This window comes from Cervus canadensis, chromosome X, assembly GCF_019320065.1.
Source record: "Cervus canadensis isolate Bull #8, Minnesota chromosome X, ASM1932006v1, whole genome shotgun sequence".
NCBI classification, from domain to species: Eukaryota; Metazoa; Chordata; class Mammalia; order Artiodactyla; family Cervidae; genus Cervus; species Cervus canadensis.
In genome coordinates, this window is record NC_057419.1 from 53,760,024 (window position 1) to 53,784,935 (window position 24,912).

The 24,912-nt window shown below is 45.5% G+C and overlaps 1 protein-coding gene across 2 annotated transcripts; it reads left to right on the forward strand.

Annotated features, from left to right (window-relative positions):
- Positions 1-599: 599 nt before the first annotated feature.
- GPR173 (G protein-coupled receptor 173) lies at positions 600-24,724 on the forward strand. Of its 2 annotated transcripts, XM_043459415.1 has the most exons (4): positions 600-715; positions 822-1,597; positions 15,467-15,642; positions 20,738-24,724. In XM_043459415.1, the coding sequence occupies exon 4, from the start codon at positions 20,835-20,837 to the stop codon at positions 21,954-21,956; it is 1,122 nt and encodes a 373-aa protein (XP_043315350.1). In that variant the 5' UTR covers positions 600-715; positions 822-1,597; positions 15,467-15,642; positions 20,738-20,834; the 3' UTR covers positions 21,957-24,724. The 2 variants fall into 2 exon arrangements, with proteins under 2 accessions (XP_043315350.1, XP_043315351.1); XM_043459416.1 differs by lacking the exon at positions 15,467-15,642.
- The last annotated feature ends 188 nt before the right edge of the window (positions 24,725-24,912 follow it).

Below are 24,912 nucleotides of genomic sequence, written 5' to 3' on the forward strand. Positions count from 1 at the left end.
CACCTGTCCCATTCTGCTGTCATGGGTGCGTGTCTGTCTACTGGCCCAGAGAAAGTAGGGGTGGCACAGGAGATGACGTCCTGAGAAGGGTTGTTCAGAGATGGGCAGCGCTCCCAGCCCCGCCCTCCCCCCAACACCTGCCCACCTGCAGGCCTTCCTGGGAAAATGCCCATAGAACCCATTCTAAATAAGATTGTCTGTCCTACCTCTCAGAGCTTTAAGCATCCCTCCCATATGAAAGCTTTTGAGAAACTTCCACAGACCTTTCTGCCCTGACCCCAACCACAGATCCCTCCTACCCCTGCCTCCTCTGAACTTTGTAGCCCGTGTTGAGTTGTTCTCTGAGCGGCCTCTTAGCTACCTCTCCACACCTCCATGCGTGCCTCTCTTCAGCATCTCAGAAAGACTGGAGTCTGAATTCCCCAGCCAGCTATTGTCCTGGCAGCACAGCCACCTCGCCAGCCCTCCCCACCCAGTCGGCCAGCCAGCCAGCCGGCTGCTCCCCGGACTCCCCAGCCCTCCCTCCCTGCCCCACCCCAGGGAGGACCAGGCTGGTGGCTGGGAGTCTCCCTGCCTGTTCTGCCTCCCTCCCTGCCTCCCTCCCTCCTCCGCCCGCCCCTGAGGCAGGGACCGTGCAAATCGAGGAGAGGGGGGACGGACAGGCCAGATGGGGTCCAGCTTAGTGCCCTGGGCTCCCCGCCAATGCCCTATCCAGGTTGGGAGTCCTCAGCATCTTGGGACCTACATTTGTGTGAGCTGGGGTGGTTCCCAGGCCTGGAGGGTCCCTCCGGCAGGCTCATAGTGCCCCTGTTTTGCATCAGGACCCCCCTCGGATGCTCTGAGCCACCCTCCTCAACCCGGATCTAAAACCCAGGACACAGCTATCAGGCCAGCCTCTCTCTCCACCCCACCCCCTCTTTCTGGCGTCCATCCCCTTCTCAACTCCACCTCTGCTGCTGCCTCTGGCTGTGGACCTGCACCTCTTCCCCATCCCTGAAGGCCTGGGGAGCGGGCTGAGCCTGGATGAGAGCTCCCCCAACCTGGGGCTCTCCCAGGCCATGGCCCGGGTGCTTCCAGGGAGGAGCCCGGGACCCTGAGCATCTGCTAGAGGCTTGGCAGAGGCCCCACAGGGACCGTGTCTTCTGAGGACAAAAGGCGCGGCCAGCAGGCAGACAGGAAGGGGGAAGGGGGAGACCGGCAGCCAGGCGGGCTGACGGGCTGACGGGTAGCAGGGGCCAGTGTTGGCCCCCCTCCCAGCTTGGCGGAGGCATGAAGATGGGGGAGGGAGTGTGTAGTTGGGGAAGCACCTGCCCAGACCCCCACCTGCCAGCTAGCCGGGCACCTCAAGGCTGTGTGCTGCCCACATGGTGTTCCCCATCACCCCCAGCCCTGCCCAGTGCACTCCTCCAGTGCCTGCTTCCCCTGATGTCTTCGATTTAGACCAGCCCGGCTGTATCCACGGCAACAGAAGCAGGAGTGTCACTGGCTGCCAGATCACTGAGGGTCCCACAATGTGGCCTGGGCTGTGATTTATCCTGAGTGAGACAGCTTCAGCCCCCTTCCTGGATTTCAAGACAGCCCTGCTGAGAGAGCCTAGGTAAGTAGTCAGCATCCCTCCATCGATGATGGGGGGCTGGGACTTCTGTCCCCCCACACATATTCCAGAGTCTCTATCACTGACGTGCTCTCTCTCTCTGACTGTGTCTCTCTTTCTGCTCCATCACAAGGACCACTTGGGCACCCAAGCCTGGAGAGTCCTCTAGCCCTCCCTATCTTCCTCGATCCCAAATGTCCCATGAGGAAGGGAACCACCACCTGTTTCCCTGTACAGGGTCTATTTTTATAATTATGGTTGCGTTTGAGCACGAGGCTGTGTGAATATTTCCTTGTGTGCTATCTGTGGAAGGCATGTCTGGAGCCCGACTGTGCTCCCCTCACAATGCCTGCACCCTGGGCAGGCTCAGCCTCCTGCAGCTTCCTGCTCTCCCTTCTCCACTCTCAGCCAGGTTCCTTGGCCAGCATGCAGCGTGTGTCTGTGTATGTGTGTCTGCCCATGTGTATGAGCTGGCAGATGGGTAGAGAAGCTGCTTCCAGCCCAGACCACCCCCCACTCCTTTCTTCCTTCTTTCCTTCCTTCCCCTGTCTCTCCCTACAGGTAGCAAAGACTTTTGCTCACTCACTATGGAAGATACTGCTGTGATTTCCAGCTAGGGGTTGGAAGCCACTGTAGGGCTAAAAGGAAGGTGAGGTGGGGGTGAGAAGCACTTCCAGGCCCTAGACTGCCTGATGCCGTGGTGGGGGCAAGGACCATGCCACGCAACACCCTGTAGGGGCCAGACACAACATGGTTGCCTCCACAGTGTGAGCCCTAGCCTTAATCCAAGGCTCTCAGTCTGTTTCAGACGTCCACATTGTGTCTGGGACTCCCCAGATATTGTGGCCTTGCATGCTGTTGGCCACTTGTCCCTCTGCCTGAAGAGGCAAGAAAGCCTGGTACACGGAGAACATGGATTCTCCAGGGAGACCTCCCTCAACTACTGGCTCTGCAGCTTATAGTGAAAGTGAAACTTACTGAACCTCAGTTTTCTCATCTGTCAAAGAGACTGGTAACCCTTCCTTCATGGGTGTGTGTAGTGACAAAATGAGTTGGTGCATGTAAGTAAAGGATGTTTGTAGGAGTGACCCTGAAGCAATGTCAGCAAAGCTCATGGTCAATATTGTTGGTGATTGTTCATGGTTAATATTGTCATTACTTATTTGGAGGAAGGAGTGGCCCCTCTTCTCCAGGGTCTTTGCTGAGATCTGGGGGGTGGTCAGCAGGTAGGTAAATGGGGGAGGGGCATGGAAGGGAGGGAGGCAGGAGCAATTCTGTGTTGTGACTGTTCATCTAAGGAGGAATATGTGGTGGCTGTAGGCAGAGCCTCCTGCCCCACCCTCCTCTAGGATCCTTCCCTACACTTTCCCCTGTCTGTGCACACACATATAGATGCTTGAGCCCCCATGAGCTAGCAGAGACCTGGCTTATAGCCTGCAGCATTGCTGACTGGTGATATATGCATCTCCTTGTTGAGGGGAGACTTGGCAAGAGTTTGGTGACAAGGCTGAAGCTTCTGAGATCACAGGGCTTCGGGTGTGGCCCATGTAGCAGCCAGAGCTGTGGGGGACAGGTCCCAGGGAGTTCCCAACATAGAGCTTGGGCTGGAGGGACAGTTGGGTCCACTGGCTGGTTTCTGAATGTAGAGATGTGGTGGACCACTGCGTGAGGGGTCAATGGCTGGAGGACAGTTGTCAAAGCCAGGGGAGTAGAGGGAGGGGAAACACTGAGGCCCAGAAAACCTCCTCTGTAGGGGCACGGGGGTGGCATTCTGGGGTACAGACTAGACTTTTCTAAAGAAGCATTTGGTACAGAAGGGAGAGACTCCCACACGTGGTCCAGAGGCATCTAGGCCTGAGCATGGGTATATATGTGCAACTGAAAACATATGGCTGTGTGTGTGCATCTGTTCATGGGCACTATGAATGTGTATGAGTCTGTGTGTATGAGCAGGTCACATGATGGTGTTCAAGTGTGTAGGTGTCTGAGTAGGATCATATTTCTACAAGGGAGTGGGTATGACTTTGCATATCTGTCTGGGTGAGCAAATGGGCATGTTTGATCCTAAGCCTGAGTGAGGGTGTTGTTTCTCTGAGCCAATAGGCCTGTTGAATGTCTGGCTGTGTTTATGTGTGTGGTATCCATTTGTCTTTGAATGTACATGTCTGATTGTATGTGTATGAGTATGAGGGTTTCAGAATGCCTAGGTGTGCATATCCTATTAGGTGATTGCCTGGGTATATCTGATTGTGTATATTTGTGTGTACCCATGTGTGCATATGAGTATAGGTGCATCTAAATGATGTATTTCTAAGTGAACGGGCTTGTGTGTATGTCCATGCATGTATGGGAGGGTATGTGTGTGTGAACACGCTTCTGCATAGGTGTGCCTGTCATGTATATGTATGACTAGGCCTGTGTGCGAATGTCTTTGTGGATTCTGCAACATTTTGAAGTATGTCTATGTCTGTGTGTACATGTTTGAAAACATATTGTCTGTAGACAGACCGTTGGGTCCACATCTGATTAGGGAAATGTTAGTGTAGATGGTCACACTAGTATAAAAAGAATTAATTGTGTGGGAAGGGGAGAGTATGTGAATGCACATGTTTTGTGCATGAAAGTATACCTTGTGGGTTTGCCTATGTGTGCACATTTGAATATATGGGTATGGCTGAGGGCTATACACCTTTAAATATATGCACAAAAGGCTGTGTGCATAGGTAAATGGCTACATTCATGTATACATCTACTTGTGTTTGTGGGTACACTCTTGTGTGCAAGTGCATTTCTGAGTGTGGTTTGCATGAGCAACTACTTCTCATAGTTCTTGGATGCACATGTCTCATTATGTATTTTGTTTGAATTTCTGAGTGAGTTTGAATGTGTGAGTGTGGAAATGCCTGTGAGTGACTGAATGCATGTGTGTATGCTAGTATGTGTGAATATTAGCTGTGTGTGCACTTGAGTGAACATGTCTGTATATTTGCCTGTGTATTCACACACATCTAAGTGTATGTGTGTGTAAATATGCCCATGTGTGTGTCTGTCTGAATGTACAGGTGTCCAGACTGTACCAGTTTGTACAGTTCTAATTATTTGTATATGTGTATTTGTGTATACCATTGTTTACTTTGGAGTGTATGTTGTAGAACAGTATAAGTGAGTATATATACACACCCCTCTTGACCTGTAAGTGCATTTGAGTGTGTGTGTGTGAGGATGTCTTTGCATGAGTGTGTCTGTGATGAGTGTTAGCAATTCTTCTTGTGCAGGTGTACAAGTTTGTGAGAATATGTGACTATTCTTCCACATGTGCATGAATCTTCTTTTGTTTGCATGGTTTCTCATATGGGTGTATGAACATGTCTCAACATACATATGTGGTGTGCGTAATTGTGAGTGAGCATGTTTTGTAAGTAATTTGTGTCTTCATGTCTGATTTCATGCATGGAGGAATGATGTACAAGTCTAAGTTCATGTGAATATGCTTATAGATGTACATGCCCAGTTGTGTGTATGTCTGTGTGTGTTAGAATGCCATGTATGAGTACACCATCTAAATTATAAGCATGTGCACATCTGGGTGTTTGTGTGTGTGAGTACATCTTTGTGTGCATGTGTATGAATATGCGTATGTCTGGGACTGTACATGTATATATTTGGGAACTCACTTCTGTGTGTCATGTTTGGTCATTGTCTTACTGGGTGTGATACAGAGTCTGCCTGTCTATAGACATATGCATAAATTTGCCTGTGTATACACTTGTGTTTGTGACTGAATGCCCTTCATGGGCATTGTCATGTGAATATATGCTATGCCTATATGTCTGTGTTTGAGGATAAATGGATGTGCATATGCAGTACCAAGTGCAGTATGAGTGTTCACTGTCATGGGAGTACCTGTGTGTGGGGATGAGGGTAGGTATTTGTGCATGTGCATGTCTCAGGGAAAGAGATTTGGCCTTGGGCTTGTGCAGATAGATCTGATCATTGAAGGGGAAGATAAGGGAGGATACTTGTGAGTCTGCATTATGCTCTGTGTACCCCGGCATGTATTTACGTGCATGTCTGAGAGTCAGTGGTACCCTGCTAGATCATGTCTGGCTTTAATTGTGTAGAAATCCTAGAGAATAGAAGTCATAACACTTCAGCAATCCATAACCACCTTCTGGGGTTTCTCCGGCCTTGACCATATGCTGGGCTCTTGTATGGGTCTCAGGATAATTCCTGTCATCTTCACACTCAGGAAGTGAAACCAATAATGACTGATGTCCTACGAGGGAATGGGGCCTATGGCCCCTTTAGAAAAGGATTTCTTGAAACACAAAGACCTCTTTTCCCATCCTTCCTGCCACCACCAAAGGCACAGAACAAAATGGCATTGTGTGGTATCAAAGGTTGGCAAATGGTTTTTACACACAGCACCCAAATTGTGCTATCCAGGCAGAATTCTAGATCTAAATGTGTATGTATAAGTGAAAAGGGAAGGTACATTCAGGTAGAGTAGGATGTGTGTGGAAGAGGTTCTATATTTGATGAGAGAGAGAGAGAGAAGGATCTAGTTTGTGTGTATGTAAGAGAGACCCTGGGTGTTTCTGGATAGGGTTTGTATGTGAGACATTTGGGTGTATTTGAGGGTGATGAGTGTGGATGTGGGTGTATGTGAATGATGCATTTGTGAGGCACTATGAGACCATTGGCCTATTGGGTGGAGGATGATATGAGTGACACTCTGGGTGTAGCTATGTGGGAAGATATGTGAGAATGTATATATTTTAAGGATATGTGGGTATGAGTGTATCTGGGTGGTGCAAGAGAGAGTGAGGGGCTATCTAGATGTATGTTTTACATTGTGGACCTATCTATGTTATGTGTATAAGAGGGAGTATGAGTGTTTCTGAGTAGAGTAAGTGTATGAGGGAGTATGGGTGCATTGGACTGGGGCATTCAAGTGTGGGTAAATTTGGATGGTGTGTAGGTGGGTGACAGCACAAGTGTATCTAGGCACTGGAAGTGTGTATGGAGTATATCAATATGGTTGTGTGTGTGTGTGTGTAAGAGAGAACTTGGGCACATCTGAGTGAGGGTGAGGTGTGAGTGTGTATATAATTGGGAGTATCTATGGATGCTGTGAGGGGTATATGTGAGTGAGGTGTGCGAGGTGTATGTGAGAGAGCATGGCTTTATTCTCACGGTGTGTGTGGCAGGTGGGTATTCTGGATGATGGTGATTAAGAGAGGGGGAGCTAGATTATATGTGTGTGTGTGTGTGTAAGAGAAAGTGTAGGTGTTTCTGAGTGTGATGGGAGTGTGAGAGCATGAATGCATCCAGTAGGAGGAGTGGGTAGGTGTATCTGGATGGGATAGAAGTGTTTGGCTTTGATTGGGTCAGGGAGTGAATGTGAGTGTGTTAGGGAGTGAATGTGTGTTGGGGTGTCAGTGGGTATATCTGGATGATGTGTGAGAGAGTGTGGTATATATAGGCTGTTTGTGAAACTGTGTGGATGGAGTGTGTTTGAATGTGAATGTATCTCGATGGTGGGTGGGTGAGAGCACAGGTGTATTTGGGTGGTGTATTAAGGTATATCTGGATGGTGTGTTGTTAAAGCTTTGATTGTGTATCTGGGTGTATATATACTTGAGTATGTGTGTTAGTATGTATATAATCGGATGAGGTGTGTGGAAGAGAGTGTTTGGGGGACATTGCTGGGTAGGAAGTATGAGTTTGGAATGTGGGTGCATCTGGGTGGTGTGGAGAGGATAAGAACATTGGGTGTATCTGGTCAGTGGAGTGTGTGGGGAAGTGCACCTGGACAGTATGTGTGAAAGTTGAATATATTTGGGTGGATGTGTATGTGTGAATTTGCAGACGTTTCTAGATGGTAGTGGAGCATATCTAGATGATGCATGTGGGTGTGAATGTGTCTTAGTGGTCCACAGGGGATGAATCTGGATATTGCGTATATGTATGAGAGGATGTATCTGGCTGGGGCTGTGTGAGTGGGGTTCTGTGTGTTTATGTGTGAGAGAGATAGACAGAGAAGTGTGGGTGTATATGGATAGGATTTGTGTGTGAGTGGGTGTCTCTGGATTATGTGTAGGTGTCTCTGGATCATGTGTAGGGTGTCTCTGGATTATGTGCATTTGGATGTATTTGAGTTAGGTGAGTGCATTTGGGTAAGGTGTTTGTAAGTATAGTATTTTTTAATGGTGTGTGTATCATTGTGGGTGTGTCTTAATACCACATGTGAAAGAGACTGTAGGTGTGCCTGGGTTGGATATGAGGGCTCTAGATTGGGAATGTGAGTTTGGGTGTATCTGAATGTGGTATGTGAGAGTGTGGGTATACTGAGTTGGGAATTTGTGTAAGTGTGGCTGTATCTGGGTGGAGTGCCTCTGAATGTAGGTGTATTTGAGGTATATATGTATGAGGTATATATATGTATGAGGTGTATCTAGATGGTGTGTGTGTGAGAGAGTGTGTTAGTATTGTGTGTGTATGAGAGTGGGTGCATCTAAATAGTGTGTGAGAAAAAGAATAGTGTACCCACTTGGGGTGGGGCATGTGGGAATGGGTATATCTAAGTAGGATGTATGAGGTTTTCTCTGGATGGTGTATAGGAGAGAGATAAAGTATATCTGAGTGATGTGTGTGCATGTGAAATATGTGGATAGTGTGTGAGAGTGTTTGGGTATATCTGGGTTCAGTTCAGTTCAGTTGCTCAGTTGTGTCCGATTCTTTGTGACCCCACGGACTGCAGCACGCCAGGCCTCCCTGTCCATCACCAACTCCCAGAGTTTACTCAAACTCATGCCCATGGAGTTGGTCATGCCATCCAACCATCTCATCCTCTGTCGTCCCCTTTTCTCCCACCTTCAATCTTTCCCAGCATCAGGGTCTTTTCAAATGAGTCAGCTCTTCGCATCAGGTGGCCAAAGTATTGGAGTTTCAGCTTCAACATCAGTCCTTCCAATGCATATTCAGGACTGCTTTCCTTTAGGATGGACTGGTTGGATCTCCTTGCAGTCCAAGGGACTCTCAAGAGTCTTCTCCAACACCACAGTTTGAAAGCATCAATTCTTCAGCACTCAGCTTTCTGTATAGTCCAACTCTCACATCCATATATGACTACTGGAAAAACTATAGCCTTGACTAGATGGACCTTTATTGGCAAAGTAACATCTCTCTCTGCTTTTTAATATGCTGTCTAGGTTGGTCATAACTTTTCTTCCAAGGAGCAAGCATCTTTTAATTTCATGGCTGCAGTCACCATCTGCAGTGATTTTGGAGCCCCCCAAAATAAAGTCTGCCACTGTTTCCACTGTTCCTCCATCTATTTGCCATGAAGTGATGGGACTGAATGCCATGATCTTTGTTTTCTGAATATTGAGTTTTAAGCCAACTTTTTCACTCTCTTCTTTCACTTTCATCAAGAGGTTCTTTAGTTCTTCTTCACTTTCTGCCATCAGGGTGGTGTCATCTGCATATCTGAGGTTATTGATATTTCTCCCTGCAATCTTGATTCCAGCTTGTGCTTCATCCAGTCCAGCATTTCTCATGATATACACTGCATATAATTGAAATAAACACGGTGACAAAATATAGCCTTGACGTTCTCCTTTCCCTATTTGGAACCAGTCTGTTGTTCCATGTCCAGTTATAACTGTTGCTTCCTGACCTGCATACAGATTTCTCAGGAGGCAGGTCAGGTGGTCTGTATTCCCATCTCCTTCAGAATTTTCCACAGTTTATTATATCTGGGTAGGGAGTATATCTATGGATGTGGGTACATCTGTATGTGATGTGGATTTATCTAGATGGTGTGTTGGTGGTATGTGTGTGTGTTTGATAGTGTGGGTGTGTCTTGGTGGGGTGCATGATTTGGGGAATGTGTGTGAATGTGTATATCTTTCCTGGGGCAAAATACACCTCTGCTGGGTTGTCTGTGTATGTGTATTCAGACATATATATGTATGTGTATATGTATGGAGTTTTTCTGTATGTGTATGTATGTGACTGTTCCTGAGCCTGAGTACATGGCTTGTGTGTACATGTGCTTGTGATAGAGTAGTGTGTATCTGTATATGTGTATGAGGTGAGTGTGTTTCTACATGTGAGTAAGTTGAATCTGTAAGGTTTCAAGCCAGGATCTGAGTTTGCATCCTAGTTCTGCCTTTATTAGCTATGTGACTTTGGGAAAGTCGCCTAACCTCAAATATGCCCTAATTTCTTTTTTTTTTTTTCATTTATTTTTATTAGTTGGAGGCTAATTACTTTACAATATTGTAGTGGTTTTTGCCATACATTGACATGAATCAGCAATGGATTTACATGTGTTCCCCATCCCGATCCCCCCTCCCACCTCCCTCCCCATCCCATCCCTCTGGGTCTTCCCAGTGCACCAGCCCTGAGCACTTGTCTCATGCATCCAGCCTGGGCTGGTGATCTGTTTCACCCTTGATAATATACATGTTTCAATGCTATCCTCTCAGATCATCCCACCCTCGCCTTCTCCCACAGAGTCCAAAAGTCTGTTCTATACCCTAATTTCTTATCTGTAAAGTAGGGTAATAATACTGCCTATTTTATAGGATGAAAATTGGATGAGTTAATATTCAAAAAGTGCTTTGGACTGTGTTTGGCACCTTATATGGCGTTACCCAGTACTATAATTGTCACATTTGCCTATTTGTAAGTGTGAATGGGGTAGTTTCTACATGCATATTTGCCACATTATCAGTATCCACATGTATTTGCTCATCCTGGCTGTATGTGAGAGTGTGTTTGTACATAAAAGTGGGTTTGTACTTATATGTGTCCCAGTGTGTGTATAAAACCATGGGTATATGAGAATGGAAGTATGGTTCTGGGAGGTTGATGGAGGGGGTTTGGCCCTGTGTGTATGTTTCCCAGCATACACACATCTGAGTGTATGAGTGCATATACCTGTATCTGTGTCAGTACACAGTGTGTTTTTAACTGTAAATGGGTTTTTTAATGGTCAGAGTGTAAATGTATGCATGTTGTGAGTGTCTGTAAATGTAAGAAGGTTGGTATTCAGGTTTATATGTGATGATGTGGGTTGATGTGGATGTGTGAAGAGGATTTATGCCTTATGGTCATGTGCTAAGATATGTGTTCTGTGTCATGTGAATGCATGTGTAGGTGTGAATCAGTGTGTCTGTTTATGTTTATAAGCAGCAGTGGCTATGTGTGTGTGTATACATGAGTCTGCATTGCTCCACATGCCTACCTGCCTCTGTGTACGTAACAGTGAGCCTGAGCCATGTGTCTGTATGTGTGAGCAAGTCTGTACTGTGTATATGTATGTGTGCCAGGGTAGGATTTATATAAGAGAGTAGGTTTAAATCTCTTAGCCTGGGGGTGGGGAAGGGCTTAGATCTGTAGGATGTGAGCAGGACGTACCCTGTGTCTGAATGTGAGATCTTACATCTGTGCATGTATGACTGTGTCTGAAAGCATATAAGTCCATACGATTTGGTCTGTAGGTGTGTGTGTCTGCACGTGCCCATGTGAATGGCAAATGTATCAGTGCCTAGGGCTGTATTTCTATAGAAGAGTGGTTATATGTGTGTTATATAAATCTTTGCATGATTTGCTGGTAGGTGGACACCTACACACATGCCTAACTCTTTCTGTGTAGGAAAGGAGGTATGTGTGTGAGCATCCAATTGCACTTATCAGACGCAGTAAGTCTGGATGTGAGTGCATATTTGAATTTCCATGTACACCTTTGCCTGTGTGCTGTGTATCTGTTTGCGTCTGCAAGTGTCTATGCAATATGACTAGCTGTGAATGTGTCAAGCACACAGAGAAGGTGAAATATTTGTATGGCACACCATAGTAAACTTTAAGGGGATTTTGGGGTACTGGGGTTTGGGGAAAAGAAATTCCTTACATTTTCTTTATGTTATAAAAATTGTGATAAGGAAATTAAAATGCCAAGTTTTAGAAGTTATTTAGTGTTGGATTTGTATGCAATTTTTTAAATTATTTATTTATTCATTTTTGGCTGCACTGGGTCTTTGTTGCTGTGCGTGGGCTTTCTCTAGTTGCATCAAGCGGGGCTACTCTTCATTGTGATGCATGGGTTTCTCATTGCAGTGTCTTCTCTTGTTGGGGAGCACAGGCTCTAGGGCATGTGGGCTTCAGTCGTTGTGGAGCATGGGGTCAGTAGTTTTGGCACACAGGCTTAGTTGCCCCATGGCACATAGAATCTTCCCAGACAAGTGATCAAACCCGTGTCCTCTGCATTGGCAGTCAGATTCTCAACCACTGTACTTCCGAGAAGTCCCTGTATACAACTTTTCAATGAAATCTTTTCCAATTTTTTTCATGGCACACTTGAGCTCACTTCTGTAAACATAACTTTTTAATTCACTCATGCAAATCTGTAGTGGTCAACATTCATGCCCACTTCTGCATCTTCAGTCATGACTGTCTTGATTTATTTTATGGTCATTTTCATCATGATTTGGTAAATCACTTAGTGCTGAGCATAGATAATTTATATAATTATTGTACATCTTGGTAAAAACCCAAACAAAACATAAAGCAACTAACCATTGGTACTTTTGACCCGGATATAAATTTCCATTGTGGCCTGTCTCTTCTTGATGTCAAAAGGTAAGACCCATTCCATGGAGGTTGTTTAGGTATAGTTTGCCCTAATGCCCTCGTAATTAGCTTGGATGTATGCAGTGTAGCAGCATAGTTCAGAAAACTCACTTAAAAGCATGAGTTTTGGGGCCATCAGGTATCATTTTGGTTTCTCTGAAGCATCAGGCGCAGTTTCTTATGTTGAATATGGCTGGTGCTTTCACACCTTACCAACCTTTCTTAAGAAATGGAACAACTGCTTGAGCACACTTCCCTTTTTCACCTCCCTTTTATAACTCACTCATTCTTGCCATGGCCAGGCAGAGACCCAGGTTTTATGTTGGGAATAGCTACATAACCTCTTCTGTCTCTTAGTAATCACTGTCAAGAGGAAACCATTTGCATAAGTAAGTGGTAGCAAATAGAGGGTATTTTTTTAATTGGTTAAAACTTTTCTCATCAATAATCAATAATTCTTAGCCTTTGAATTTTGTGCTTCAAAGGTGAGCTCCTTCTTGAAATCTAACCCCTCTTTCTTTTCTTTCAATCAAATGTGATGTTGAAATTTCTTGTAACAAATGGTCATGAATTTTGCATCCAACAGAAAATTTTCATTTTGAGTATTTAAAAATAATGAAGTTTTCCCTTAAGTAGACCTTGTCCTATTCATAATAAGTCTTCTTTAGTATTACCTTGTAACGGTAACTAAGCATCACCCAAGGAACCATACTTCACTTGACTTCTTCCAAGGTGACGTTTGGCTTCAAATCCATAAACCTTGTCAGCATACTTTCATGTATCTTTGAGTGTCGAAAATTTTTGATATATTTTATTCACGTGCTCAAAGAGCCATGTGTTGAAACCAGTAAGCATCCAATCTGCAAAGGGAGAATCATTCACAAAGGAATGCTGAAATTTTTCTTTTAGCTCATAACTCCTTTATAATATCCTACACACTTAGGTTTAAAACAATAGAGAAAGGTATACTGATTTCAGTGTTCCAAAGAAAGCTGATAAGTGGGTGGGTAATGCCTTGGATTTAATTAAATTCACCTGGCATCATTTACAGTAGAAGTTAGACCTTTGGGCAAACTTTTATAGGTTAAGGCTCCTCCATGGATGACTCTCAGCATTTTCAGAACAAATTCCAACTGTAAACTTTCTGCCATCACAACAGCAGCATCAGTCCACAGACTTGTGCAGAGTTTCCACAATATTTCAAAATATTTATCTATCACTTTGAATACTTCAACCTTAGTTTTTTTGGTGCTTCTGGCATTTCTCTTAAGGCTTTCTGACCAGTATTATAAACCAATAACAGTTAATCAACATCCTGAGATATATCAATATAAAATGAAAACTTCTTTGATTCAGTGATCTTCTGGCTTAGTGTTATCTTGATATCCCTTGACCTGTCATCAGTGTGTCTCCCAAAGGATATCATTGAAAGTGTCCCCTTTTTTATTTGGTCTCAAATGTGTGGACAATTTCCCAGCAGACTGCTAACATAAAAGATTCTACTGGGCAGGCATCTTAGCTTTACAGGTTAATTGCATAACCTTGTTACTAGCTGGTTGAGCTCCATCTAAGAATGTTCTAACTCATCTCAAAAAAGAGCCCAGTTTCTTAATTTGCTCTTCTAGATGCTTCAAAAGGTCCATATCTTTCTGTGCAATAGATTGTTTTGTGGTCTGTTGACCAACATAGCCTACTGGGAAAGTTTCTTTTGATAACTTTTTCGTGCAAATTGGATGTTTAGGCTGAGGTAAAGAGGGCTAATTGGCAGCTGAACTCAAGTCTGAGACAATCCTCATTAAATTGTTTTAATTAGGAATATCCTGGATTATTTTGTAGGGGAGACTACTGCATTTGTCTTATGAGTCTCCTGATTTTCCAGTTTTGATCAAAAAGTCCAATTTGATGAGGAAAGAAATATCTTAAAAATTAAATCTACTTGAATATGAACCATTGAAGGGGTCAGCAGACCTTTGTGACTTCTGAAAATTGATTTTTTTCCCCAAAATCAAGTTCTAGGTCTTCTATATTTTTAAGCAGCACTCAGAAAGGCTTAGAGTTCTCTTTAATGAATCAGTTCAACTGTAGTCAGGCTGCACTTGTTTGTTGACAAATTTTTTACATAATAAAAGATAAAAATTTGGAGAAGGAAATGGCAACCCCCTCCAGTATTCTTGCCTAGAAAAGTCCATGGACAGAGGAGCCTGGCGGGCGCAGTCCATGGGGTTACATGACTGAGCATGTGTGCACGAGGGTGGAGGGAGATGGGGTGGTAGCAATAAAGTGGTAGAACTGAAAAAAGAGATAAAAATTAATTGTGAAATCAATTATGAAATCCTGCCAAGAATCAGATTTGCCAAATTTTAAATATTAAAAGCCAGTAACAAACAGATCAGTAAATAAGCAAAGAAATAATAAAAATGTTCTAATATTTTTTAAAGAGCTCTTATCTTTTAGAAATAATTACTGAAATTCTTATGGATGAAATGGCATAATATACAAGCTTCAGAATACTCTGAAAGTGGGAGAATTGGGTGAGATTATAGGTGAAACAAGATCCTATGAGTTGACTGTTGGTGAAGCTGGGCAGTGGGTGCACAGAGGTTCGTTACAGGATTCTTTTACATTTCTGTTTGAAATGTTCTAGAAGAAAACATTTTTTTTTTAATAAAGAAGCAATAATCAAGGAAATTAACAAAGTATGTGTATTCTCTTTAGGACACCTAATACTATATAGGGCTTCCCAAAAGAAGCAATAATCAAGGAAATTAACAAAATAGATACATTCTCTCTAGGAACACCTAATACTACATAGGGCTTCCCAGGTGGCACAGGGGTAAAGAATCCACCTGCCAATGCAGGAGATGCAAGAGACGCAGGTTCAATCCCTGGGTCAGGAAGATTCCCTGGAAGCGGAAATGGCAACCTTCTCCAGTATTCTGGCCTGGAAAATCACATGGACAGAGGAGCCTGGCAGGCTACAGTCCATGGGGTTGCAAAGAGTCGGACACAATTGAGCAACTGAGCACATGATGCTATATGATAGTAATAACAGCTACAGTCATATAGCCCTTCTTTTTTTGTAGAAAAAAAATTGCCCCAAAATAAGAATGAGATAAAATTAAAAGAAAAACAAACATTGTACATGTATGGGCAAAAGCAAAAAGCCTCACTGATTATGAACAAAAAGTGGCAATCAAAGTAATAATCCAACTCTCTGGGATGTTCCTACAGGAAGCAGTCCAGACATTTACAGCCTTCCTTCTCACGTGGTCCCCTTGAGCCCCATCTTGCTCCAGCCCAGGGCAGCTCTGCTAATGTTTCCACCTGTATGTTCCAGAGTTGGCTGCTCTGTGCACTTGCACAGGTTTGTCTCTTGATATGTACCTGTTGCAGGATGTATATGTCAAGTAAGTATATCTGGGTTGTGAGCAAGAATGTGTGTGTATAGACATCTGTGTGTGAGAGTGTATCTGTATATACTATATCTGGCTTTTCTCTTTGTGTTTGCTTGTGCTTGCATTTTGCTAAGGTGTGTGTGTGTGTGTGTGTGTGTGTGTGTGTGTTCATTGGAGCTGGTCTACTTCTCTGCATAATGTACATGAATGGGCAACTGTGTGTACCTGTGCTAGGGTGTACACATCTTTGTTGGTGAGTGTAACTAATCTGTGTGAGACATCTTGGATCAGTTGGTCTCTGTGTGTTAGAGTATGTACATGTGTGTATATGTGAGTAGTTTTTAACTAGTCTGTTTCTTCTGTTGGTATCCGAGAGGCAGTCTGTATGTATACACACACATATGTGTGTTTGTGTGTGTATATATGTGTGTGTCAGGGTTCAAGTGCATGTGAGCATGCTGGTGTATGTAACTGAGTGTTAACGTGTGTAACCATGATTGTATATGTGATAATATAGATATGCCACTGTTTTCATACCTGTGTTGCAAGAGTTTGAATACATGAGAAGATTTGAATAATCAGGTACACTGGGACAAAGGGTATATATGAGCCTGAGTGTGAGTGACAATGAGTAGGTTTATGTGTGTGTGTCTCTCAGGATTTAAGAATTTGTGTGTGTTTTAGGGGAGTTGTAATTAATGGGTTTGTGGGCCACTGCACATGTATGTGTATGTGCGTGTGTGTCTGGGTGTGTCTGTGCATATGAGCAATTCTTAGCCCTCCCGTACACAACACCCTCTTTTATGTAACACATTTTGTAACACCCCTTTACCATCTGGACATTAAGTTCTTAGATAATATAACCTCTCTGCATATATAATTTCAAAAGAAGACATATAGTATTTTATACCATATCCACATTGTATTAACTCTAATATAAATAAATAAGAAATAAAAGTGATTTATAAGAAAATAATTTGTATTTCAATACAGAAATGTTTGAACATGACACTCCCTAAGAGATTCAGTGAATTAAGGCTTGTAACATAACAGGTAAACATGGATTTAGAGAAGGGGAAAAATCAGAAGCTGCCGTTTGTACAAAGTGCAGGAAAATGACAGGCAAAGGTCTAGGAATGAGAGTTTCCGAAATAGTGAACTACTCAAAGAAAGTACTCCACAAAACAAAGCATAGTCTCTAGACTTAACATGACAGCCACATTCCTGGATAATTCAGGATATATTTAATCAAAGAAACAACTGTGTTTATCAGTGAAATAGAGTTAGAGTCTAGGTTCAGTTCATGCCAAGTCCAAAATTCTATGGGATATGAGACATATGTTGATTGTGTGGAATTGCCCTACAGGTCTCCGGACAGCCAACATCCTCACGGACTCCAAAAATGTTAGAGGGACACACCCAGCATTGTGGAAACCAAAAAATGCGCCTATAAATTTCCAAAATTTCCCCTAGGGGGCAGTAATACCCTTATTGAGAACAAAGCGCCAGTGTTTAAGCAGGGGTACACTGTGCCGTGTGAATGAGGCAGCATACACAATATACGGTGTGTGTGTGTGTGTGTGTATGTGTGTGTGTATGCACACCTCACATGCACACCAGTGCCCCTATATGTGAGCTGGTTGCTGTCCGTTGGTCTCTATAGAAGTAGCCTATGTGATTCTGAGTGTTTGTGTTGGTGTCTGTGTATCTCTGTCTAAGGACATCTGGGCACAAGCAGGTGTGTACACGTTACGCATATGCACATGCATCCTTAGTCTCGGATGGTCCCAGGCTGTGGCTGCCCATCCATGCTCAGACCCTCTCCTCATTTTTTATATTATCACCCCAGCTTTCCAGGCAACACCAGGGTTTTGTTTGTTTGCTGGTATTGTTTTATGGTTTTTTGTTTTGTTTATTCTGTTTTAGTGTTTGTTTTGTTTTCACTGAGACTCTGAGCTACACATTATCCACTTTCTTGGTCTTAGTTTGTCTCTCTGTGTCTCCCTCTCTCTGTATCCATCTTTATTTCTGCCTCTGTCTATCTCCATCACCTCTCTATATCTGTCTCTCACTCCCCAACCCTGTCTCTTTATTTCTCTACATCTTTCTCCCTTTCCTGGCATTATCCCTGTCCTTCTATCTCTTTGTCTCTGTCTCCCTCCCTCCTTCCCTCTCTCTCTCTGTCTCTATTTTTTCTCTCTGTCTCTCTCTCCCACTCTCATCTGTTTTCCCCTTTCTGTCTCTATATTTCTCCCTTGTTGGTCTCTTGCACTGTCTCTGTTTCTCTGTGTCTGTCTGTCTGTCTGTCTTTTTTTGGCTTCCTTTCTTCTTCTTCTTTCTGTCTCCTCTTCTCTATGTAAACCTCTTTCCTTTCTCTGTTTATTTCTCCCACCCCTCCCCGCCATGTTCCTGTGTCTCCATCTTTCTCTTTCTGCTCCTCTCTCTTTCTCTGTCACTTGTGTGTCTGACTCTGTCTTACATTCAGTTTCTATCTTTATCACTTCCCCCTGCCACTCCTCAAGGCTAAGGAGTGTGTGTGTGTGTGTGTGTGTGTGTGCATATTTACACACACCCAGCTATCAGCTAGTCCACAGATCTGTGGGAGCTGTGAGGCCTTGAGGGGCTGAAGGGGCCCACCAACTCCGCTTATCTCAAGCCCCTGCCCTAGCACCTTCTCTTGGTCCACTGGCACTGGCTCTGAGACTTTGGGGGTACCATGAGAAAAGTTTGGCCCCAGGTGGCTGTGGCAGGCTCAGTTGGATTGAGCTGAGAAACAGTGCAGAGGGGAGCCATTTTCCAGGGAGGGAGGGGGTAGAAAGACATTCACTCAAGCCCCACATCTTCCTACCTCAATCCCATCCCAGCCCCAGCAGGAGCTCTGAGCTTCTCTGGCTTCTGCTTTACTGCCTCTCCTGGGAAACCTGCCCTGCTATCCTATCACACCCTATATCCCCCTCCCAGCCCTCATACACTAGGAGCTCTCCTACTTACCCCCAAGCTTTCCTGCGCCCTCCCATTCACACACTGCCCAGACTGCTTTCTCAGCAAATCCGACCCGGATGCCTCCAGGTGGCCCTCCCTGAGCCACTAGCCCCCCAGTCCCTCAACCAATTGATTTGACAGCTTTTGACTGAGAGCCTACGGTGGGCTCTGCACTGCTCTTTTAGAGTGTGTGAGTCAATAATCCCTACCCTCGTGGAGCTTTCCTTCTAATAGGGAGGGGCAAGGAATAAATCAAAATTTAAAAGTGAATATTTTATACTAACCATAAATGAAGTATAATCTTTAAAACTGTGAATCACTATCTGTAACTTATATAATACTTACATCAACTATATGACAATATAAATAAATAAATTAAAACAACTATAAAAAAAGGTAAATTATGTAGTGCATCAGAAGAGAGAAATTCCAGGAAGAGAAATAAAGCAGGGCAGGGGGGCACAGGGGTGCTGTTTTCTCACCCAGATTACTACAGGAGCCTCCTAAGTAGTATCCCTACTTCTACCTTCGCCTCACACGATCTATGCTCCTCACAACAGCAAGCAGGATCCCATTCAATCCTGAGTCATATCACATCTTATCTCTGTGCAAAACTCTCCCATGGCGCCCCTCTCACTCAGAGTAAAAGTCAAGAGTCCTCAATGTGACCTATGTGATCTGGCCTCACCAACTTGCTGAGCTCTCCTCCTACCACTTTCCCCTTGCTCATTCCATCCCACCTACCTCCTTACTCTTCCTCAAATGTACCACGTGCAGTCTCACCTCAGAACCTTTGTTTTGGCTATTTCCTCTGCCTAGACTTCTCTTCTCCCAGATATCCACATGGCTCGCTCACCTCCTTCATATTTTTGCTCAGATGTCACCTCTTCCATGAAGCTTCCCCTGTCCACCTCATTTAAAACTGTATTTCCAAAAATAAATAAACAAAACTGTACTTCCTCCACCCCTGGCACTTCCTATCCCCCTTCCCTCCTTAAATTTAGGAACTTATCATCATCTGACCTACTATATTTCACCTATGTATCTTCTTTATTATCTACAATGTCAACTTCACAAGAGCAGAGACCTTTGTCTGTTTATTTCACATCTGTGTCACCAGTGCCTGGCACACAGTAGATGCTCAATAAATAGTTTTTCAAGAAATGAGTACATACAAGCATACCTATATCTTTATGTTCACACATACTTTCCACTTCATTTAAAGTAAAAACCCAAGTCTTTGTCATGGCCCATAGCCCTGCACAATCTGGCCCCAGACCCCTCTGTGAATTAACTTTCCACTGTCTCTCTTGCCTGCCCTGTTCCAACCACACTGATATTCCTACTGTTCCATGAGTGTGCTAAACACGTTCTTGATTGTGAATAAAGAAACCTATTTAATGAGTGGCTACTAGTGTTAACCAAAAAGAAAAAAATAAAACCACTGTGAAATAGAATAAAAGCTAATGAGGTACATTACATATAGGATCTGTACTGTTTTGTGAAACTTTGGGTTCAGCTCTATGTGCACATGTGTGTATGTGTATCAGGTTGTGATGTAAAATGTATTTCTTATTATGGGTGGCAGTTTTAAAAGTTTGAAGAACACAACCTTTGGGCTTTACAAAGGGAGAGAAGAGCCGCACCCACATCCCCATCCCACAGACCCACCAATGGAGGAAAGAGGTAACCGAGGACATCCAGAGAGATGAAGCACCCCTCACTCAGCAAGGAGGGAGGAAGAGCAGCAGTGGGCCAGGGGCAGGGCCTGACACCAGCTGGGAGTAAGAGGGGAGGCCGCGTAGACACACTAACACTGCCCTTTCTCTTTCTTCCTCACCTTTCCTTTCCATCTGTTTCTCATTGTTTCTTTTTCTTGTGTTTCTCTCTCTCCCTCCCTCCTCTCTCCTTCTTTCCCCCTCTTCTTGTCTCTCTGGCTCTGTCTGTCTCCCTATCTTTTCTAACTCTTTCTCATCCCCTCCATTTCTGTCTCAATTTATGTCCATTTTCTCTTTGTTCTGTCCTTTCTCACTCTCTCTGCCCCTGTGTGTGTGTTTTCACGCTCTCCTGCCCTCATACCTCTGTCTATCTGTGTCTGTGTCTCCCCCATTATCCTCATTTGCAGGTGCAGCCCAGCAGAACAACTGATGGAGTCCCCTGGGGCCCATCGGGTACTGGACTGGCTGACCCCATAGGGTTGGGAGCAGCCCCTGCCCCTCAGTATGGCCAACACCACTGGAGAGCCCGAGGAGGTGAGCGGTGCACTGTCTCCACCATCAGCAGCGGCTTACGTGAAGCTGGTGCTGCTGGGACTGATCATGTGCGTGAGCCTGGCGGGCAACGCCATCTTGTCCCTGCTGGTGCTCAAGGACCGTGCCCTGCACAAGGCTCCTTACTACTTTCTGCTGGACCTGTGCCTGGCTGACGGCATACGCTCTGCCGTCTGCTTCCCCTTTGTGCTGGCTTCTGTGCGCCACGGCTCCTCATGGACCTTCAGTGCGCTCAGCTGCAAGATTGTGGCCTTTATGGCTGTGCTCTTTTGCTTCCATGCGGCCTTCATGCTGTTCTGCATCAGCGTCACACGCTACATGGCCATCGCCCACCACCGCTTCTATGCCAAGCGCATGACACTCTGGACATGCGCAGCCGTCATCTGCATGGCCTGGACCCTGTCTGTGGCCATGGCCTTCCCACCTGTCTTCGACGTGGGCACCTACAAGTTCATCCGTGAGGAGGACCAGTGTATCTTTGAGCATCGCTACTTCAAGGCCAATGACACGCTGGGCTTCATGCTTATGTTGGCTGTGCTTATGGCAGCCACACATGCTGTCTATGGCAAGCTGCTCCTCTTCGAGTATCGTCACCGCAAGATGAAGCCTGTGCAGATGGTGCCAGCCATCAGTCAGAACTGGACATTCCATGGCCCTGGGGCCACTGGCCAGGCTGCTGCCAATTGGATCGCTGGCTTTGGCCGAGGGCCCATGCCACCAACCCTACTGGGTATCCGGCAGAATGGGCATGCAGCCAGCCGGCGGCTGCTGGGCATGGACGAGGTCAAGGGTGAAAAGCAGCTGGGCCGTATGTTCTACGCGATCACACTGCTCTTCCTGCTCCTCTGGTCACCCTACATCGTGGCCTGCTACTGGCGAGTGTTTGTGAAAGCCTGCACTGTGCCCCACCGTTACCTGGCCACTGCTGTTTGGATGAGCTTCGCCCAGGCTGCCGTCAACCCAATCGTCTGCTTTCTGCTCAACAAGGACCTCAAGAAGTGCCTGAGGACTCACGCCCCCTGCTGGGGCACAGGAGGTGCCCCAGCTCCTAGAGAACCCTACTGTGTGATGTGAAGCAGGCTAGTAGGCAGACAGGCAGGGAGAAGGTCGTGGCCACCACGATGGAGCCAACAGAAGGGAAGAGGTAGGGCTCCACACAGGAGCCTTTCTTTCTGAGCTCCAGCCCCAGACCCTGGAACAACCTGGAATCTAGGCACCTTTGCCAACACCTCCCCAGGGCTGGGGACTGGGTGGGGACTGGGAAAGATGCATTTCTAGTCCTATGGGGCCTGTCTCCACCTCCTCCTTCTCCACTTCTACAGTCTCTCTCCTCTTTCTCTCTCTCTCTCAGAAGTGACAATTCAGAAAAAAAAAACAAAAACTGAAAATGCAGGTTTTCCTACTCATAGCTGAGGAGACAGGCTTTCTTGCTTTAATGTCTCTCCTCTGACATTGTCCAGAAGGGGGAAATTTGTCCTGTAAAATAGACTTCTAGAGCTCTTATTGTCCCCTCTGCTCCCATGCACCCTCTCCTTCCAAGTCCTTTAGCAAGGCCTGAATGAAATTGATCTGCTGATGAGAGGGACCAAAGTGGGTGCTCGGTCCCCAGGGAGCAAGGTTTAATTGCTATGTTGTGTGCAATGTTGTTTTAGGCTAACCCTGGTCCCAAGGCCAATCTTTTATCCATCCCTACCATGTCCAGACCCCCCAAGTGTTTCTTGAGCATCTGTTTGAGAAACAAGGAGGGGAGGGAGAAGGGCCTCTGGGATGGACCCAGGTTAGGTGAAGAGCAGGATGTGAGCAATATGCCTTGAGCTGAAGAGACCTCAGCTTGGCTGCATTCTCTCAAGCTGCCTCCAGGATCCCCATCCTACAGTTCTTCTTCCTGAGAATGGAAATCCACTCCAACCCCACTGAAGTCGATGGGTGCCATACAGGCAGGAGCAGCACCCCTCCAGGGGATGCTATAGGGAAGCACTCCAGGGAAGTGTAGGGAGAAAGTCAAACTCCCCAGAATGGCTGAATCCCAAAGCCTGGGGTCAGAGCAGAGTTGAACCCCAGAATTGTCTCCTGAGTTCATGCTACTCTCCTGAAGATGAAAATTCTTTGAGGGCCTTGGTAAGTCATTGTGGTATAAGCTCCAAGGCACTGTGGACTTGAGTCCATTCCTCTTTGACCTCTTTTGTCCCTTAAAGCCTCAGGGGCCTCAGGCCCCTCTGTGGTAACCCTTGGCCTTCTGGGCCCTTAGCCCCCACCTTCCTTGCTCTGAACAGCCCTTCCCCCTCTTCTTCCCTCCACCATCACATCCACCCCAAGTGGAGCAGAATGCAGCCAGATTTCCCAGGTGGGAGATCCAAAGCCTCCTTCCCAGGGCAGAGCCCACTCTGGGTTCACATCAAGTCTTATGGACTGGTGAGCCAAACTGGCATTCTTTGCCTGGTCTTTCCCAAGTTCTCTGTCCCCCTCTTATCTCCTGGGAGAGGGGGAGATCTGTATTTTTCCACCCCCTTTCTCTCCCCTATAGAAGCCCTTGTCCTACACTCCCTCCCTACCCTAAGACAGCTCCGGAACTGGGCAAGCCTCGACTTAAGCAAGAGGAATGGAGAAGGCACTCTAGGCAGGAGAGACATTAATGAGCCTGGTTATGGAGTGGCCCTGGAAAGGCAGGCCAGAGTGGCTGAGAGACTGGTATACAGGGGGGTACCTGCTCTCTCAGTGATAGTGATGGGGGTGCCTTTCCCAGGGAGTGGGGTGGGGGTAGATAGGGTACATTCAGGAGGATTTTCCTCTATTTCTTTTTTCTAACTGCCTGGATTCACCACTGGATTTTGTAAATGGAAAACTGAAATGAACAATGCTATATTGGATGTTTTCTCTTTCTGTCTGTGTGTGTGGGTGGGTGTGTGCCCTATCTGCAATGGCCACATGTAGGGAGGTATGGTCAAGTGAGACAATGTGTCTGTGTGACTTTGTTGGGGCGCACTCTGGCCTGGGGCACATATGTGAGCAAATGCCTGTATGTGGAGACATATTGAAAGAAGAAGACAAAACAGTATTGAAAGAAGACAAAACAGTATGTGCCTGCAGCAGGAAGCAGAGTGGTTAGAGAGATGGAACTTGATATGTATGGATGTAGCAAGAGGGTAGACTCCCATCTCAAAAGATCTTCCTCCCCTGGCCCAGGCTCTGAACATGGGGGACAGGATACTTGAGAATACCATCTCTTCCAAAAGTCTGGAGCCCACCTCTCAAAAACCCAGATAAGGTGTTCCTGAAACTGGACCACCATGGAGAATGGGGACTGGTAATTGGGGATCAAACTTGGGGGAACTGTTGAGTTAGGTAATGCCCCCCCCCCACACACACACAAAGTAATGGCTTATGGAGGGACTGCTCAGTCTGGGATAGGAGCCCTTCAGAAGGATCCATTGTATACAGCTGGGATTTTGGTAAGCTTTGATTAAATTCAGAGGGATGGATGTCACAGGGGGGAAAAAAAAACAAGCCTGGGAGCCTCCCCAGTCAGCCTGTTCCCTGGGCGCTCAATTACTTTACTCTATGAGATGCACAGAATTGAGTTGACCATACTCCTCAGTTCTTGGCACACTGTATCATCACTGGTCCATATGAAGCCCTTATATTCTTTTTTGTTTTGTTTTGTCCACTTCATCACCCATCCCTAATCCCATCCCCCCTCCCACACAGGCACCCCACTCTTGTGTATTTAACGTGTGTTTTTCCAATCCACCATTCATGTGTTTTATTTACATATACGTGTATATGTGGGAAATGTATGGTATTGTTATGTGTTTTAATTTACATAAACAGTGTTGTACTATAAATCTTGTTCCGTTTCTTTCTTCACTCAACATTCTGTTTTTTGAGATATCCAGCCATGTTGCCGTGTTTACACCTAATTCATTCTAGTGGTCCATCTTATACATATATCACATTTTTCTTATTCATTCTCCTGGATGATGTGTCTGTAGGTGTCTCCAATTCTCTGCTACCACGACAAGACTGCAATGGG

Bases quoted from the DNA above. Each gene is read 5' to 3' on its own strand.
- GPR173 (XM_043459415.1), top strand. From the start codon at position 20,835: ATGGCCAACACCACTGGAGAGCCCGAGGAGGTGAGCGGTGCACTGTCT.